The sequence below is a fragment of the Aethalodelphis obliquidens genome, unplaced genomic scaffold (assembly GCF_003676395.1).
Source record: "Aethalodelphis obliquidens isolate GAN/ISIS:26980383/991018 unplaced genomic scaffold, ASM367639v1 scaffold2, whole genome shotgun sequence".
In the NCBI taxonomy this organism is placed as follows: Eukaryota; Metazoa; Chordata; class Mammalia; order Artiodactyla; family Delphinidae; genus Aethalodelphis; species Aethalodelphis obliquidens.
The window spans coordinates 37,478,891-37,497,214 of record NW_020837946.1 but is presented as its reverse complement, the minus strand read 5'-3'; the positions used below and the strand labels follow the sequence as shown (position 1 = coordinate 37,497,214).

Here is an 18,324-nt window from a genome sequence, read left to right as displayed (position 1 = left end):
TCTATTCCTGTCCAAACTATTCATACTAGATAAGGAAAGTAGAAACATTTGCCTCAGTGCCTACCTTATACCAGACCTCTTAGCAGCAACCCCAGGGCCAAACTGAGCAACAGACTGGAGTTCCTTACCACCGAGCAGATCGATTCTATAGCTCCAAGATAAGACTACATTCTTGACACAGGTTAAAGTAAAAAAACTTTATGTTCTTGTTGCATAAGATCTTGTGCTTTAAATTAGAAAGCAACGTTCTTTCTATCTTGCAAATCAGTATCTGTCCCCAACACACACACACACACACACACGGATGCACACACAGCTGTTTTAAAAGCCATACTTCTATACTGTTTTATCTAATAAAGACCAAGTGCATTGAGACTGAAACCCATTTCAAGTTCTTACAAAGGTGATCACACTGGGCTGTGCATTATCAAGTTGTGGATGCCCTTCCCTGCTATTCATTATGCTTGAATGGCACACCTCTCCTTTCCACTGAAGTACACTCATACTGTAAACCCTGCCCTCCTCACTTGTGGGTACCTAGCAGAAAACCCACTGCTTATCTGTGATGCTGAGACTCCGGAACAGTAACCATAACCCTTAAAAGAAACAAGCTCCCCTTTTCTTTATGGCCAAACCTCAACACATACAACATTCAGAGTTGTCACCTTTCAAAATTTCCCCCATTACCAATGTAATAATATAATCCAGTCTGCAGCAAAGATAAACAGAGAAACATAAGGAAACTATAGGGAGAATAACATTTTAACACTTGGGTCAAACCTTACCTTACCCCTCCCTCTTCAATTGGCTTTCTTTCATTCCTCATATCCTCTATCACAGAAAGGCTAACACAATTAACTTTAAACAATTTTTATTACACAAAGGTTGTCACATGATTGGATATTGCTCTACTCTGTACACAATTATTCTTACTCTCCACAGAAAGGCTGCTTCTTAACTTCTCATCTGTTGATGGCAATCACTAAAATCCTGATTTTAACAGAATAGTAGTAAAAATGCCTCAGTGATTTAAGTTGAAAGCAGTACATTGGTGCATGGCTCTTATACTCATTTACCAGGAATGTACAAATGTCTTTATTCAAAAATACAAAATAAATTATCTGTAGGCATGGACAATGACAGCAGTAAACCATTCTATGTTGTCAACTGAAACCAGTAACTGATGGTTATAGTGATTTTCTTAAACATCAGCCAGCCTTTTCTTCAGTCATCTCCTGTAACTGACCTCTCAAAGTTATTGGTGAGGAACGCTGCCTCGAGCTTCCTCTCACAGCTCATTAATGATGGTAAAGCCCTATTCTAGGAATTAGAACATGCCACCTCCCATCCCACCTCCCATCCCACCCATTCCGCCCATTCCAGGATCCTTCTCTTCTTTAGGAATTTCTGTGACTACAACTTCTGCTGTAGTTAACAGAGAGGCCACTCCAGCAGCATCCAGTAATGCAGTTCTTACAACCTAGGAAAAAAGTTTTGATAAAATATTACTTTTCCTTAGTAAAAAATTAACAAGACTTGGGACTTCCCTGGTGGTCCAGTGGTTAAGAATCTGCCTTGCAAAAAAAAAAAAAGAATCTGCCTTGCAATGCAGGGGACGCAGGTTCGATCCCTGGTCGGGGAACTAAGATCCCACATGCCACAGGGCAACTAAGCCCATGCGCCGCAACTACTGAGCCTGCATGCTCTGGAGCCCATGTGCCACAAGAGAGAAGCCTGTGCTCAACAAAGAGCCTGCGCACTGCACCGCAAGATCCCGTGTGCCAAAACTAAGACCCGACGCAACCAAATAAATTAATTAAAAAGAAATAAATTAACAAGACTTAATGAAGAGTTCTTGAAAGTATTTTTAGACACTGGTGAACTATTTACCTTAGTTGGATCAATGATTCCTTTTTCCACCATATTCACAAAATCTCCAAGCATAGCATCATAACCAATTTCTGAAGAACTTTGCAAAATTTTCTCAACTATCAACGATCCTTCGACACCTGCATTCTTAGCAATGGTCATTGCAGGAATTTTGAGTGCTTTTTTAATAATTTCTATACCTATAAAGAAAATAAATATTTAGCAAATTTAGTTCTTTCCTTTGTAATTATTATAGCACAATTCTACTTGTGAGAGTACAGATTCCCCCTGAAAGATCTCTGACATCAGTGCTATTCTACTTTTGTTATTCTGGAAATTGCTTTATGACTTATTCCATCTAGTGGCAGCAACAATATAATTCTAACAACAGAAAGACTAAAATCAGGCTACAAGTAAACTCATTACTAAGGTAACTTTTTACCAATTTTTTGATCTTCATTAGCTGGAGTTATTGAATCCAAGGCTGGAAGGCACCGAAGCAGGGCACAGCCCCCTCCCAAAACAATGCCTTCTTCAACAGCAGCTCGTGTAGCATTAAGGGCATCTGTAACTCTGTCTTTCTTTTCATTCACTTCAACATCACTTGTCCCACCAACCTAAAGATTAAAAAAGAATTCCAGTTAGCATGTCTTCTCCCATTCAAGAAGCTGACTGCCAAAAGAGTCATTAAAAAGCACCTAGTTTACTTAAAAAGCAATTTTAAAAAGGTTGCCTATTTGTTACAAGTAACTACGTGATTAAACAGCTAATAGTGTCTCACAAGTCAGACTCTAGACTAATTATTAACAAAACATCTGTTCCCACACAACTCACCCACTACAAGTTCAATTCTGGCTTTAAGGAAGGAATGTTTCAGTAAAGAAATTTTATATAATAAATATCTCCACAAGGAAGTTGATTCCCTAAGTATTTTGGTTACATACCACAGAAACAGTCATCTTGGGCTTAGAACCCAAGAAGCTTATTTATAACAATGCATCTTACCTTTAGCACAGCAACACCATCTGAGAGTTTTGCCAGACGTTCATTCAATTTTTCCTTTTCATATTCACTAGTTGTAATATCTAACTGCTCGATGATTTCTTGAATACGCTTTTCAATTTGAGCCTTGTCACCTTTTCCTTTCAAGAGCATGGCATCGTCTTTGGTCACAATGACCTCTCCAACTTTTCCTAAGTCATGAGGCTGAACATCTTCAAGATTTAGAGTTAGTCCTTCTTCTCCAAATACCTACAAAAACATTTTAAAGAATGAACAAATTACAGATTACAGGTTTTTTCATTACACCAAGTTCATTGGTAATATATCCTACAGGTATTTTGATAAAAGAAACATCTTGCAATACTGTGTTTCTTTGAAATGTGAGATTTCGAGACCAAAGCTAGACTAAACAGTCTGAATATAGTCTTTCACGACATTTCCAACTTCTCACTTAATTCTCAATTATTAACTTTGAGAAAACTGTGAACTCAGAAAACTCACCTAAGGCCATACTTTTGGTGCAACCAAAACTAGACCCTAGGCCTAACTCTTAGATCCCATCCATGTCTTTTCTACTACATTCTTGAAAACAGGTTAGTCAGTAAGCCCATTCTTGGGCCAGACTCTTGGCGAGTTAAAAAGGGACCTTATCACTATTTAACCCAATCTCTACCTCCCAAACATCTAATAAAAACACAGATTAAGTAAACATTTCAGATGGTAGTATCTGACTATGAAAATGTGAATTCTGCCTATAAATTTCAGACTAGGATGTATAAATAACATTCAGTAAACCAACATCACATTTATTTTACTTACTGCACCACCAGTAGCAATAGCCATGTCTTTAAGCTGGTTCTTTCTATTGTCACCAAAACCTGGAGCTTTGACTGCTACAACCTGAAGACCAACTTTCAGCCTGTTAAGAAGTTATTAATAAGATTTAAATTTTATAAAAATGTCTGTCTACTTCAAGTTCTGACAACTAAGGTTACTTAAGAAACTACACTTTAAAAAGATTTTTATTTTTTGCTCCCTAGCAACTTTTGGTCAACTTGAGACAGGAAAGGGCAATTTTCCATTTATCCATATTTGCCAGTATCTGCTTACCTTCTTAATAAACTGTTAACCTTACATGCTGACCTTTCCAGTTGAAAACATGTAAATAGTGATAACTATTTTATAGTTTGTGAAAATCAGAATTACTATATATTAATTTTGGAGATCATCTAATCAGCATTTACCATTAACCCATGGGTTCCATTTAGTATTAGATTAAGTTGCTATTAAAGTCAAGATTGAGCAGTTTCTTCTTTTTTATTGAAGTATAGTTGATTTACAATACTATATATTTCACACAGTGACTCACAATTTTTAAAGTTACATACTTCATTTATAGTTATATAATACTGGCTATATTCCGAGCAAGCAGTATTTTTAATTCAGTTTGTTTATAAATGTAAATATTGCTGAGAATATCATTAAGCTTACCTACATTTTAATCAGGTAATGAATACTCAGAATATACATTTTAAAAACGCCCATTTGAGACCAGACTGAAATGGAAGGAATGTACAAACTAAGAACTGGTCAATTTTATTAAGGAGCCAAATAAAAATCAGAGGGTTACTTAACCTCTGATGATATGCGAAGTAAACTGGAGATACAACTTTACAGCTACCAGTAAAATGGCTCAATGAAAACTCTTCAGGCCTACTGTTTTTCTATTTCAGCTTCAAATCCCACAATCTCTAGGGCTTTTTCATAATCCCCAAAGCATATCCAGTCTACAAACATTCCAGAATAAGTAAACTCACTTAGGTCAAAGTACTCAATTCTCTAATATATACCTGCTATTTCATTTGTGCATTTCCATTACAATGAAAATTGGAGACTCATTTCTAATGTACCTCAGTTCTAAGATTAGGAATAATATGTATTTTCACAATGCCCTAAAATTCTGTTTATAGCGTTAACACTCTCTATCTTAAAGTAAAAAGTAATACATTAAACTATAGATTAAAAAAATTAAAAGAATAGACCTCAACTTACTTTAGGTTGAGTACCAATTTCTCTATTTCAGACTACTCATTAACAAAATTTTACTTTTAACAGATTATTCAGAATGGTAGTTGTTTACCTCTTCCCATGAAAAATTGTAATTGTGAAAGTATTTTTTTCCAGAAGTCTTTTTGTAAAAAAAAAAGAATAAAACTCAAGTCATTGATCTTCAAAACAACTGTAAACACTTAGGCTATCTTATGAGAAAGTTGCACAAAACATTAAGGACTCTGGGACCCCATTCAAAAAAGACAGAATCATAACTGGACTAAGGGTTCATGATTCACACTAATATTATACAAACACAAGTAGTTCAATGTGAAGGTACATAACGGAGATTTCAAACATCAATACAAGTAACTGCCTTCCACACAGAAACGTAAACCAAATACCACTGCCTATTACCTATTCAAAACGAGTGTACTTAGAGCTTCTCCATCCACGTCTTCAGCAATTATGACCAAGGGCTTACGGTGAGCATTGGCAATTTCAAGAGCAGGAACAATGGACTGGACACTAGAAATTTTCTTTTCACTTAACAGAACATAGGCATCTTGGAATTCACATTTCTGACCTGCAAAAGCAAAGAACATTTCTAACCAACTTTAGAACATTATCCTGAAAATGACTGCGATTTAGAAAAACCTCTAAACCAAAGCTCCAGTACACTTTAAAAGTGATTGATGAGTTCATGTTTTTCCTTTCATTTCTCATATACATGAACTTTCTTTTATTTATTTATTCACTGTTATTCATCACTGATTGGGTGCCAGTGCTAGGCACTGTTCTAGACTCTTGAGGTAGATCAGTGGGAAAAAAAGTGAAAATAAAACTCTGCCCTTTAGAAGTTTTCATTCAAGTAGGAGAAGAGAGTAATAAATAAATATATAACTATTATAAATAATACATAAGTGAATTTGCCATTACTGCCCCAGTCCCCTGGTGAGCTCTCAGTCTGCTTCTAAAGGTGTTGGATCACAACCTTTTCCATTGTGTCTGATGATGCTTTCTTCCAATTTGCATTTTTCTCCTCATCCCTGTTCAGATGCAATGGATGTGTGGTGGTCTAGTTTAGGGGCACCAGCTCCTTTCTGCTTAATGGTAAGTTGTTCCAAGTAGATAACTTATTCCAGAATCATCTTGTCATAATTATTCTACATCAAACTTCTCTTTCTCTGCTCACCCTCAAAACCTAACTTCTTGCTCACGCCAGTCCACACTGGTGCAGCATTTTCCAGTGTGTTCCATATTACTCTAAGTCCAAGAGAAAGACCATGAGAAAAGTGTTCTGTAATCAAGTAAGTTTAAGAAAATCCACATTCTACATCACCTATTTGGAAACTCACATTATATATGATCATTTTTAAGCCTCTAGAAGTCTCACAGTAAGAAATTGTTTGACTCTGTTCACTCAGCATGTCCAACACTTACTTTACCATAAAATAGAAACTTGCTCACATTCTACAGAACTAGTGTTTCAGAGCTCGACTTTGGGAAAATGCTGAGTGGTCGACAGCATCATAAGCAAGAAATCCATAGAAATGTGAGGAACATATGAATTTACTTTTGAGGTCTGACACTGACTAATGCCCTCAGGTTGTCACATAGCAAACTATGTTAAAAAAAAAAAAACTTAGTTACTGATTTGCTCTTACCTTTTGATGTATTAATAAAGTATGGAGAGATATACCCTCTATCAAACTTCATGCCTTCAATAATTTCTAATTCATCATTCAGTGTTTTTCCATCCTATGAAAAGTCAAAGAATTCGTTATGTGAATTTCATTAAAGAAACAAAAACTGTATAGACCAATTAACAGTCCCCACTTCTCATAAGGAATCCAGATAGGAATATGCAAATGTCCCAGGGCATCCAACTCCACTTCTGCAAGAATACATGTATGCATTTGAACTAATTTTTACAGCTAGAAGGCAGTATCATCTAAGTTAGGACTGATTTACTCCCGAAGGCAAAGGTTAGTATTTCACACAGAATACAGAAGGCACTCTATTCTATACAGGTGCCAATATTACACATGAAAGAATTATATGGAATATACTTTTGGAAACACATATAGATCAAATTTTTTTATTTATAAAACTCAAGATTATCAGACACCTCATTCCTATGTGTCATTAAAAACGCACTTGCCTTTACAGTGATAACGCCCTTTCTTCCAACCTTTTTCATCGCATCAGAAATGATGCTGCCGATTTCTTTGTCTCCATTTGCAGAAATCGTAGCAACCTGAAACAATCAAATTGAAAGGTAAAGCTACTGTCCGCAATCAACTCCCCTCCCTTTTCTCAGTAACTTCCAAATTGATAGATCCTTGGTGGGAAGCTAGAGGGAGGGTGATGGTGGCAGTGAGAAAGAGGGAGGGGATTTTATGGCATAATAATTGTAATGAAGTATTGATCCTGTTTTCAATTTTTTAAAAAATCCAGTATTTGGCCACATTATTTTTGAAAGATATGAAATAAACACACAATTATTCTTTTAAACAAAAACAGAAAAGAGGAAATTCCTGGTGGTCCTGTGGTTAGGACTTGGAGCTTTCACTGCAGGGACCCGGGTTCAATCCTTGGTCCAGGACTAAGGTCCCACAAGCCACGTGGTGTGGCCAAAAAAACAAAAAACGAAAGAAAAAGAGAAAAGAAGGAAGCTGACCCTGTTACTTTCTTCCCCTTGGCAAACGTGGCAATATTAGAACATGACAAAATTATGCACCTTTGATAAATGGCCAAAGAACATTTTCTACACATACAAATGAGTTTTTACTCAGTCATGTAGAACTAAAATGAGAACTCATTAAGAGCCAAATTATGGGGACTTCCCTGGTGGTCCACTGGTTAAGACTCTGCACTTCCACGAAATGGGACACGGCTTCCATCCCTGGTCGGGGAAATTTCCAAATGCATTAGCAGTAAGAAAAATGCTTCCAATGTTGGTGACTGGGTAATGTTGCTATTCTGATACTGTCGTGTAATTATGGGATAAAATCACGTTACTAAAAAAAAATTCTAACTTTATCATAAAATGTTATAAAAAATCCATACCTGGGCGATCTCTTCTGGGGTTGTCACAGGTTTAGACTGCTTCTTAAGTTCAGCAATTACAGCATCAACAGCTAACATCACACCTGGTTCAAGAATAAATATTATTCTTGAATTATATGCTTATTCTCTCGTGGCTCCACATCAAGTAAAAATTCTGATTCATGTTAAGTGTTTCAATGCCTTAACGCTTATGCACTGCTTCTGTACCAGTACTTTTCCTAATCACATGGGAGTTGGATGGCATGCACTGAAACAGAAACTTTAAAAACTGTTTTAAAAAACCCCATCTGACATCCTGGGTGACTTGGTTCCTCGTTTAGCCCTACTTTCCAAATAACTAAAGTAAAACATCAAAACTGTATCATCTCTCTCTGCTCTAATCCCCATTAAACTTATTACTTTCAAGGTGAATGGTACATGCTGTAACTTCCAATAAACTTGGTTTGTGGGAGAAGCGGACCAGGGGACAAAGACACAGGGATGGATGACTGTGGACAACAGGCAACGTCTTAGTCAGATTTTCCTCTTTGCCACCCAGCACAGTGCCCACCACATAGGAATTCGATCACTACGCAAGTGATTTTTTTTAAGATTTTAAAAGATTTTTTTTTAGGAGAGAGGAGAAACAAGAAAGAGTCAACTTTCTAATACAATTTAACAGACAGTTCAAAACACTGTGGTGACAATGAAGAGATATTCCTACCTCTTCTGATTTCCACGGGATTAGCACCTTTGCTAATCTTCTCGAAGCCTTCCTTAGCAATGGAGCGTGCCAGTACAGTCGCAGTAGTGGTGCCATCCCCAGCCTCTTCGTTTGTGTTATTGGCAACATCTTGAACAAGTTTCGCGCCAATATTTTTATATTTATCTTTTAAGTCAATGGACTTTGCAACAGTTACACCATCTTTTGTCACTTTGGGACTTCCCCAACTCTGTTCAATAATCACCGTCCTTCCCTATTGCAGAGAAAACAGAGTCACACACTGTAAGTACTATTTAGCCTACAATACAGCAGTTTTCACAATAGGCAATTACTTCAAAGCCTTAATGCAACATCTGACAATTTTTATCAGATCTACAGCATGAATCTAAAGGGCAAGTTCATCAATGTTCTTAGTTCAGACAAAATGACCTTTGTTGCTAAGTGCATAACCTTGGATGATAACAATTTTAGAGACTTAAAAGATGTCTTCTTATACAATGATACAAGATGAACCAATACCACTTTGGTAGATTATAATGAAATTCCAGAGCAGACTTCACAAAATTCATACTTAAGTTTTGTCCAGTACCTACTGTAATAATACTATGAAAACTTACTTTTAAACTTGTTTTAAAATTTAGTTTCTAAAATACTAACAAGTACAATACACACTTTCAGAGTTGTTCAACATTAAATCTTAAACATGGTGCAAATAGTATTGGCAGCTTTTGAATTTGAACCAAAGCTTCTTGTGAGGCATTCATATGCTATATTTTATATAGTTTGTATCACTCTGATATTTGTACTGGCTTCATCCTGAAATGAAGCATCACTTCACCGTGCACAACCCTCAAAAAGGTTTCCTCAAATTACTTATTACCCCTCACTCATCAATCTCTTGCTAAGTGAGACTTAAAATTTTAAATGTGCTTTGGAACCAAGGGACAGTAGAAAAACATTAGGTTAAACTAGCACCTACCAGCACATACTTAAGGTATTGTGGACGTTGTATTTTTCCCTCTATGCCTGGTACTAACTACTGGGAAAGGATCCAAAATTTAACTCAAACAGGCAAACGAGATTAATTCCACCTCGAGTTTACCAATCCGTCTTGAGCTAGGAGTTACCACTGGATTACACCACACATTGTACAAAATAAAATTCCTTCTGCTTTGGCAGAAGCAGTTTATGAATACCAAAGCACTGTTCAAAAGCTTGCCGTGACTCTCGCCATCAACAAAATGTTACTCCTTTAACAATACTCTAAATTACAACAAAGTAAGAATACTGATACCTTTGGCCCCATAGTAACGGCTACAGCATCAGCTAAAAGGTCTACACCTTGAAGCATTAAGGCTCGGGCATCTGCACCAAATTTTACATCTTTGGCATAAGCCCGAGTGAGATGAGGAGCCAGTACCCTGGACACTGGCCTAATCTGGCGAAGGACTGCGGGCAATCGAAGCATTTCTGAGGGAGAAACAAGCAGATCATCAGTACAATACTAGCGCTACCCCTGGTGTGTTACAACACAAACATAACACCCGTGCATCAGAACAAGAAATGTTAGAAGCGAGCTGGGCTGACCTCTGCCAGCCACTACAGCTGGGCCTCGAAACTCGCCACCGTCCCAAAACACCAGCTGCTAGCGCAAGCCTTAAGTGGCCGCCCCACGCCTGACCTATAGCACTAGCAAAAAGCACACCCTTCTTCCCCACGGCCACCTACCCATGACGCTAAAAACGAGTTAATCTTTCAGCGCTAAAATGGCCTTGGGGGCAAATCAGCTCCAAATGTCCCCTGAAAAACCAAGCCTACAGGAAAGGGACAATTTACAAACCCAAGTGACCAGGAGAATGAAAATATTCCTAACGGTGCAAAAATCCGCTTACTAAAATGTCTTCATGTATCCACTCGGGGCTACTGCATCAGTGCAGCAGGCAAGGCCGCGAAGCTGGGGGCGGCGGCTCTGCCCACCCCGGGCGGCCCCACGCGACTTTCCATCAGGATGCCCCAGCAAGGTCAAGGGTAGATGCGCCGTACCCGATCTGTTCGCGGGGCCAAAAGCCGTTTCCACGCGCTGCGACCACCCCGCCCCCACCCCGCGGCACCCTACACCCGACCAAAGTGGCTTCCATCGGAGGGACCATGTGAATACACTTCCCCGACTCCACACCCCACCCCGGGCAAGCCCTCCCAGCTGCGCCCTGCCCGGGCGAGCGATCCACGCCGCACGTGATGGGCCCCTGCATGCACCCACGGGGCCTGGCTCAGCGAGCCCAGGCCTGCGGCGCCTTGGGGAAGCTCTGGCTCTCGCCGGCCAGCCCGCTCAGAGCAGCGGGGGAAGGCCGGCTCCGGGGTCCGAGGCGCATGGATGAGACGGCGCGTGCGGCCGCGTACCTGGGGCAGCGGCACGGCTACTGGGCGACGAGACAGGCCGTCGGTGGCGAGTGAGGGACAGAGCGCAGGTCGCACACAGCAATGAGCCCGTGTCCCCTCCCTCCGCCGCTCCCCCCGCCCCTCCGCAGCGCGCGCGCGCGCAGGCGGCTCCCACCCCCGTCCAGTCCGCCCGGGCCCTGCAATCTGCACGCGCCGCGCGCCAAGCCCGCCCCTCCCCACCGCGCCGGGCCAGGCCAGCTGGCTTAGCCCTCTCCGGCCGGTTTAGGCTAGTTCCCGGGCGGCGCGCCGTTCCAGAACTTTCCGGGAAGCGCCGGGCTCTGTGTGAGTCAAGGGTCAAATCACGTCATTTCCGGGAGGGGAGGTGAAGGGTAAGTACTCTCACCTCGGCTCGCGGCCTAGAAAAGCCTAGAAAAGCCTAGAAAGAGCTCCTCTTTCCTTCCGCCTACCGGTCCGCGCGTCAGTGGCCTGCGCAGAGCCCGGGAAACGAATCGTGGCGCGCACAGGTGCGGCCGCCCCTTTTCTGGGGGAGGGGCCGGGGGCGAGGACGAGCGCGCCTGCGCGCTAGGAGGTCTTTTTTTCGAGTTCACGTGGCAGGGGGTTCGGACTGCGGATTTCTCCTTTCGGCGGCGGCCAGAGAGCGAGAGTACGAAGTGTTGCAACCCGAGTCATGGTGAGTCCCGCGTGGGCTGGAGGCCGGCGGGCCCGGGTCGGCCTGGGGCGCACGGGGAGTCCGGACGATTACCTTTGGGCCTGGAGGGAGGGGTAGGGGCCACTCAGAGACCCGCGCCCGCCCGAACCCTGGAGAGGCGAGGGCCCCCCCCGACCCTTTCCACCTCGGAGGGCTCTTTGCACGCGCGTGTGAGGCAGCGTGTGTGTCAGGGGATGGGAATCCGGACGCACGCGCAGTGGCCGAACCACGTCTCTTGCGGGACATTAGTGGGTGTGTAATCGCTTTGAAAAAAGCACGGCTCCAGGCCGAGGGACTTCAATGTTTGCTGACGATTTACAGAAAAATCCGACGAAGGAGAATACTTGACCTTGGGAGATACTAAGGTTGTCCTGGAAGCTCGTCTGGCTGCTGACCAAAGGAGCAACAGTGATCCCTAACACACATAGGAAATGGGATTAAACTCGGAATTTAGAGCTGAACGTTCAGAGGTGTTTCCTTTGAATGAAAAAATCTGAGTTTTGTCGTTAACTTTGAAAGCCATTTGTGGCCTGTTCAGAATACATTGTTTCAAATCTAACACTTTTCTCTCTACAGGCAGGACAGGCATTTAGAAAGTTTCTTCCCCTCTTTGACCGAGTATTAGTTGAAAGAAGTGCAGCCGAAACTGTAACCAAGGGAGGCATTATGCTTCCAGAAAAATCACAAGGAAAAGTATTGCAAGCAACGGTAGTAGCTGTTGGATCAGGCTCTAAAGGAAAGGTAAATGGGGACTGAAATGGAACTAATTTTTTATGTGAAGGGGGGGGGGGAAACACTGGTTATTGTTAAAAGTAGCCTTTTAGGTAGCTTGTTATTTTAAAGATCAGTCCCTAGTGGGTTCGCACCTAATCTTTCAGCAAAAATGATTTTGAAAAAAAAATCTCTTCTTTTATATGATGGGGAGTTCCACAGTATTAAAATCAGACGGCATAAATTTGAACTCTTGGTCTAACCTCTAACACTGAAATTGCCATAATCCTTTTAATCACTTTCGGCCTTGGTTAGCATATAAAAGGAGCTGGCTGGGCTATTGTAGTCATTCTCCAATTAAGGGTTGGACCTCAGACCTCTGAAAGTGTCAACTAGAATAGGCAATAAATGCCCTTGGGGGTCAAATATGTTAATTGCATTGTTCCAGTTGCCTCTAAGAAAGGTCTAGCAAGGAGCTATCCTGTAGTTAGGAATAGGAAGGCTTTGGGCACTCTGCCTCAATCCCTCTCCCCAAATCTGCTTTGGAGGAACAGAAGTTGAATCTCAAAAGAAGTGTATGTTCCAAAGTCAGAAAGAAGACTCAAGTTTTTGTGTGTTGAAAGAAGTTAAACATGACCATTGTACATGTAGTTTTAAAAACTGGTTTACTTCGTATACTTGAGAGGTTATGTTAATATTTAACGATCAAAAAGCTTACAGTTAGTTTTTCCAGTATAACTCTTTGAACCTTTACACTGAAATCAGGTTTTAGTTTAAGCTACTGCATGTGCATTATTTCAAAGTGTAACTCTACAGTGATATGTTTGAGTGAAGAACTATGGTTGTATAAATTATATCATTTGGCCACAAAGTCCTTTTTTAACATTTGATGTGAATGAGCACAGTTGATTAATAAAAGTGTAAATATTTGGTCAACTAGATGTCTTTACTAATAAACATCTTTATTTTCTTAAGGGTGGAGAGATTCAACCAGTTAGTGTGAAAGTTGGAGATAAAGTTCTTCTCCCAGAATATGGAGGCACCAAAGTAGTTCTAGATGACAAGGTGTGTAAACTTCATATTATTAAGGAGAGGCTAAGTATTTGCTGTTAGTTTTCCTAACTAACCGTTTCTCTGTTTGCAGGATTATTTCTTATTTAGAGATGGTGACATTCTTGGAAAATACGTCGACTAAAATAAGTCACTATTGAAATGGCATCACGTGAAGCTGCCACTGAAGTTCTGAAATCTTTCATCATGTAAATAATTCCCGTGTTTCTTTTATAATAAAGTAATGATATCCAAACTAATGATATTCAGTGTCTCTCAAATTTAGTTTCTCTGTATTGATTTAAACATTCCCAAATAAAAGTATATAAATGAATGGTTTATCTTTATTTAGTGATTTAAAGATGGTTTTTAGTTTATGGGGCTTTTTTTTTTTTTTTTTTTTTTAGAAATAACCTGCAGAGAATTCAGGGAAACAGGTTTTCAGTTTTCAAGCTGGCTTTTTACATATATAGTTGATGCTGATAGAAAGCCATAGATTTACACTTACTTAACATTTTAAGAAGGTAAAGACAAATAGCAACATTCTGACCTCATTTATATCAAACATTTCAGTGTAGTTTGTTTATGAAATCTAGTCTCATATGTCTTATTTCTTAAGTTATATTTTGAAAAACTTAACACTTCCAGTTTTTAAAACAACACTACTACATAATTTACTTAGCAAAAATTCGAAGGTAGGGTATAATAGCTCACACTGGCTGGGTGCCTTCTATATGCCAGGCATAGCTAACTTTTTTTTTTTTCCTTCGGCACGCGGGCCTCTCATCGCTGCGGCCTCTACCGTCACGGAGCACAGGCTACGGACGCGCAGGCTCCGTGGCCATGGCCTCCTTTTTTTGTTTGTTTTAATTATTTTGTCTTTGGCTGCATTGGTTCTTCATTGCTGCGTGCGGGCTTTTCTCTAGTTGAGGTGAGCGGGCTACTCCTTGTGGTGGCTTCTCTTGTGGAGCATGGGCTCTAGGCACACGGGCTTACTTGCTCTGCCGCATGTGGGATCTTCCCGGACCAGGGCTCAAACTCATGTCCCCTGCACTGGCAGGCAGATTCTTAACCACTGCACCACAGGGGAAGTCCCCATAGCTAACTCTTAAGCATTTTCCAGGTACTGGCCTCCATTGTAGGTACTTTCATATAGCGGATGGTTTAATCTTTTAACAGCATATGAGCCAGGTACTGTTCGTGTCTTGCAGATAAGTAAGGTGGGGCACAGAGGGGTTAAGTAATAACCAGGGACACTGTAGGAAGTGGCAAAGCCAGTATTTGGACATAGGTAGTCCACATTCAGATGCTGTCTAAAACTTCATCCTTTATGGCCTCTGCTACTTTGTCAGCCAATCCTAAGTACTTAATACACGTTTCAGTCCTGGTGATAATGACTATGGAAAAGGGGAGGGGTTATCTAAAAGTGTCTGGCAATTGGTAAGTATCTAGTATACAATTTATTGAGTTTAACAAATGGGAAACTGACAGAACTGGATAAATAGCTTGATTTAGCTATAGCAGCCAGGGAGAATTAAGATTTGAACCCAAACAATCCTACAACAAAGTTGATTACCAACCCCTAAACATGTCTGCCTCTCAGCTACCAGCTCTTTCTGCCTTGCAGTCAAATTTGTTGCCTAGTTTTGGTTGCTTATAAACTAGTCTATGATCATGTCTTTTAAAAGTTGTGTTGCATGTTTTTCTTGTGTAATCAAAGTCTAGATGAAGTTTTAAGTGACATGGAATAATGGTCTCAACTTTTGATCACGTCCCCATCAGTAAAATATTACGTATGTGTATTTACATTAATGTATGCGTTAGTGCCATTTGGTATATAAGGCTTTTGTCATATTTGGGTAAAAAGATTAGAAACTCTTGGTCTTTCCTGGTGGCACAGTGGTTAAGAATCCGCCTACTTTCCTTAAAAACTAAAAATACAGTTACCATATGACCCAGCAATCCCACTACTGGGCATATACCCAGAGAAAACCATAATTCAAAAAAGACACATGCACCCCAATGTTCATTGCAGCACTATTTACAATAGCCAGGTCATGGAAGCAACCTAAATGCCCATCGACAGACAAATGGATAAAGAAGATGTGGTATGTATATACAATAGAATATTAGCCATAAAAAGGAACAAAATTGGGTCATTTGTTGAGACGTGGTGGACCTAGAGACTGTCATACAGAGTGAAATAATTCAAAACCAAATACCGTGTATTAACGCATATATGTGGAATCTAGAAAAATGGTACAGATGAACCAGTCTGCAAGGCAGAAATAGAGACGCAGATGTAGAGAACAAATGTATGGACACCAAGGGGGGAAAGTGGGGGTGGGCAATGGGATGAATTGGGAGATTGGGATTGACATATGTACACTAATATGTATAAAATAGATAACCTGTGTAAAAAATAAATTTAAAAAAAAATAAATTTTAAAAATTATTTTAAAAAAAATAAATTTTAAAAAAGTTAAAAAAAAAAAAGAATCCACCTGCCAGTGTAGGGGACACAGGTTCGAGCCCTGGTCTAGGAAGATCCCACATGCCACAGAGCAACTAAGCCTGTGCACCACAACTACTGAGCCTGCGTGCCATAATTACCGAAGCCCGCGCACCTAGAGTCCATGATCCACAATGAGAAGCCACTGCAATGAGAAGCCCACGCACCACAACGAAGAGTAGCCCCCGCTCACCACAACCAGAGAAGAGCCCATGTGAAGCAATGAAGACTCAACGCAGCCATAAATAAACAAATAAAAAGAATCTATTTTTACAGAACCCAAGTGGCTCATCAATTTCCTGCTGTGCCCCAGGCACAGCTAATAGGCTTTGGAGGTCATAACCTTGTAAGCACATATTTCCCTCTGATTTACCAATGAGAAAACTGACGGAGGGGAAGAGGAAACTTGTTCAAGGCCATGTAGCTGGTAAATTGCAATTAGGAATCCAGTCAAAGGCTATGGCTTCCCCATTACTACGGATTTTTTTCCCCAAGACCCAAGCAAATAAGTTTTGAGATCTAAGATGAGTTTCCAAACCTTGGTTCATCCTTCGAGTTACCTGCTATACTTAAATTTTCAGGGCTCCTTCCATAACCTACTAAACCAGAAGGACGGGAAAATTCTTTTTGTACCACGGAAATTGTCCTCGTCTAGCAGAACTGCTAAAGAAATAACTTTAGATTGTGAGATTATATTGGGAATTAACAGGGAAAAGGATTTTGGCATGAGAAATTTGGGCCAAAAATATGGGTATTGGGGACGTGGACCCATGTGTTTTAGAAAAGCATGTTGGGACTTCCCTGGTGGCTCAGTGGTTAAGAATCCACCTGCCAATGCAGGGAACACGGGTTAGATCCCTGGTCCGGGAAGATCCCACATGCCGTGGAGCAACTAAGCCCGTGCGCCACAACTACTGAGCCTGCGCTCTAGAGGCTGCGTGCCACAACTACTGAGCCCATGTGCCACAACTACCAAAGCCCGCATGCCTAGAGCCCATGCTCCGCAACAAGAGAAGCCACCGCAATGAGAATCCCACACACTGCAACGAAGAGCAACCCCCACTCGCCACAACCAGAGAAAGCCTGGGCGCAGCAATGAAGACCCAACGCAGCCAAAAACAAATTAAAAAAAAAAAAAGCATGCTGTCATTTACCTTTTGTTCAACAGGAAAATACCAATTGTAAGGAGAACGGTAAAGTAGGTAAAATTCTGACTGGAGTTTTCATAACATTACCATTTTTTACCTCTTGCCAGGCACTGTTCTAGGCACTTAACATATAATCTTGCTTACCTGTGTAATCATAGCAACTCTGTGAGGCAGATGTTCTTTGCCTCATAGGTGAAGGATGCAGAGAGAGGTAGAGTAACTTGCTCAACGTGAAATATATTTTAAGTCATAGGCTGGAATTGAACTCAGGTTTGTCTGACTTCAAAGTCTGCCTTCCACAATTCTATACAAAAACAAATGAAAAATTGAGAATAAAATTAAAGTTACCAGGGAGGTATTCTGTTGTGAAAGTATTACCATTATCAAGATTATGATTTTTTTCCTCTATTGCTCCAGAAACTGTATGCTTTACAAAAAGTTCTTATTTTTAAAAATCGGGATTACAAAGTTTTTTTTCATTTTTATTGTGGTAAGAACACTTAGCATGAGATATACCTTCTTAACAGACTTTTAAGTGTACATCATAATATTGTTAACTATAGGCACAATGTTGTAAGTCGATCTCTAGAACTTTTGCATCTTACTTAACTGAAACTTTATGCCTGTTGATTAGCAACTCCCCATTTTCCCCGCCCCCTAGTCCCTGGCAACCACCATTCTACTCTCTGCTTATATGAGTTTGACTATTTTAGATACTTCATGTAAGTGGAATGCAGTATTTTGTCCTTCTATGATTGGCTTATTTGACTTAGCTTAATGTCCTCAAGGTTCATTCCATGTTGTCAAATGTTGCAGAATTGCCTTCTTCTTTAAGGCTGAATAGTATTCCAATATATGTGTATACTACATTTTCTCTATTCATTCATCCAGCAGATGAACATTTAGGCTTCCACATCTTGGCTGTTGTAAATAGTGCTACAGTTAACATGGAAGTGCTAATATCTCTTTGAGATTCTGATTTTAGTTCTTTTAGATAAATACTCAGAAGTGGGATTCCTGAATAGAAGTAGGGTAGTTCTATTTTTAACTTTTTGAGGATCCTCTACACCGTTTCCCATAGTGGCCACACCATTCCGCTTTCCCACCAACATGGATCATA

The 18,324-nt window shown here is 40.4% G+C and overlaps 2 protein-coding genes across 5 annotated transcripts in view; one reads left to right on the top strand and one right to left on the bottom strand.

The window, feature by feature from the left end:
- Nucleotides 1-854: 854 nt before the first annotated feature.
- On the bottom strand, nt 855-17,475 carry HSPD1 (heat shock protein family D (Hsp60) member 1). Of its 3 annotated transcripts, none has more exons than XM_027125028.1 (12): nt 17,349-17,475; nt 9,990-10,165; nt 8,696-8,948; nt 7,993-8,075; nt 7,085-7,180; nt 6,588-6,681; nt 5,338-5,506; nt 3,691-3,790; nt 2,875-3,120; nt 2,312-2,486; nt 1,891-2,069; nt 855-1,480 (listed from the first exon to the last, which is right to left on the bottom strand). In XM_027125028.1, the coding sequence occupies exons 1-12, from the start codon at nt 17,392-17,394 to the stop codon at nt 1,328-1,330; spliced, it is 1,770 nt and encodes a 589-aa protein (XP_026980829.1). In that variant the 5' UTR covers nt 17,395-17,475; the 3' UTR covers nt 855-1,327. The 3 variants fall into 3 exon arrangements, with proteins under 3 accessions (XP_026980829.1, XP_026980837.1, XP_026980846.1); XM_027125036.1 differs by lacking the exon at nt 17,349-17,475 and adding an exon at nt 11,096-11,235; XM_027125045.1 differs by lacking the exon at nt 17,349-17,475 and adding an exon at nt 10,588-10,691.
- HSPE1 (heat shock protein family E (Hsp10) member 1) overlaps nt 11,474-18,324 on the top strand; it is a 39,906-nt gene continuing 33,055 nt past the window's right edge. Inside the window, exons 1-4 of one of the 2 annotated variants that reach the window (XM_027125099.1) lie at nt 11,508-11,765; nt 12,360-12,524; nt 13,470-13,559; nt 13,639-13,878. In XM_027125099.1, the coding sequence (XP_026980900.1) occupies nt 11,763-11,765; nt 12,360-12,524; nt 13,470-13,559; nt 13,639-13,689 (309 nt within the window). In that variant the 5' untranslated portion in view covers nt 11,508-11,762 and the 3' untranslated portion in view covers nt 13,690-13,878. Of the gene's footprint in view, nt 11,766-12,359; nt 12,525-13,469; nt 13,560-13,638; nt 13,879-18,324 lie in introns of those variants that run through there. The other variant, XM_027125109.1, reaches the window with a different exon arrangement.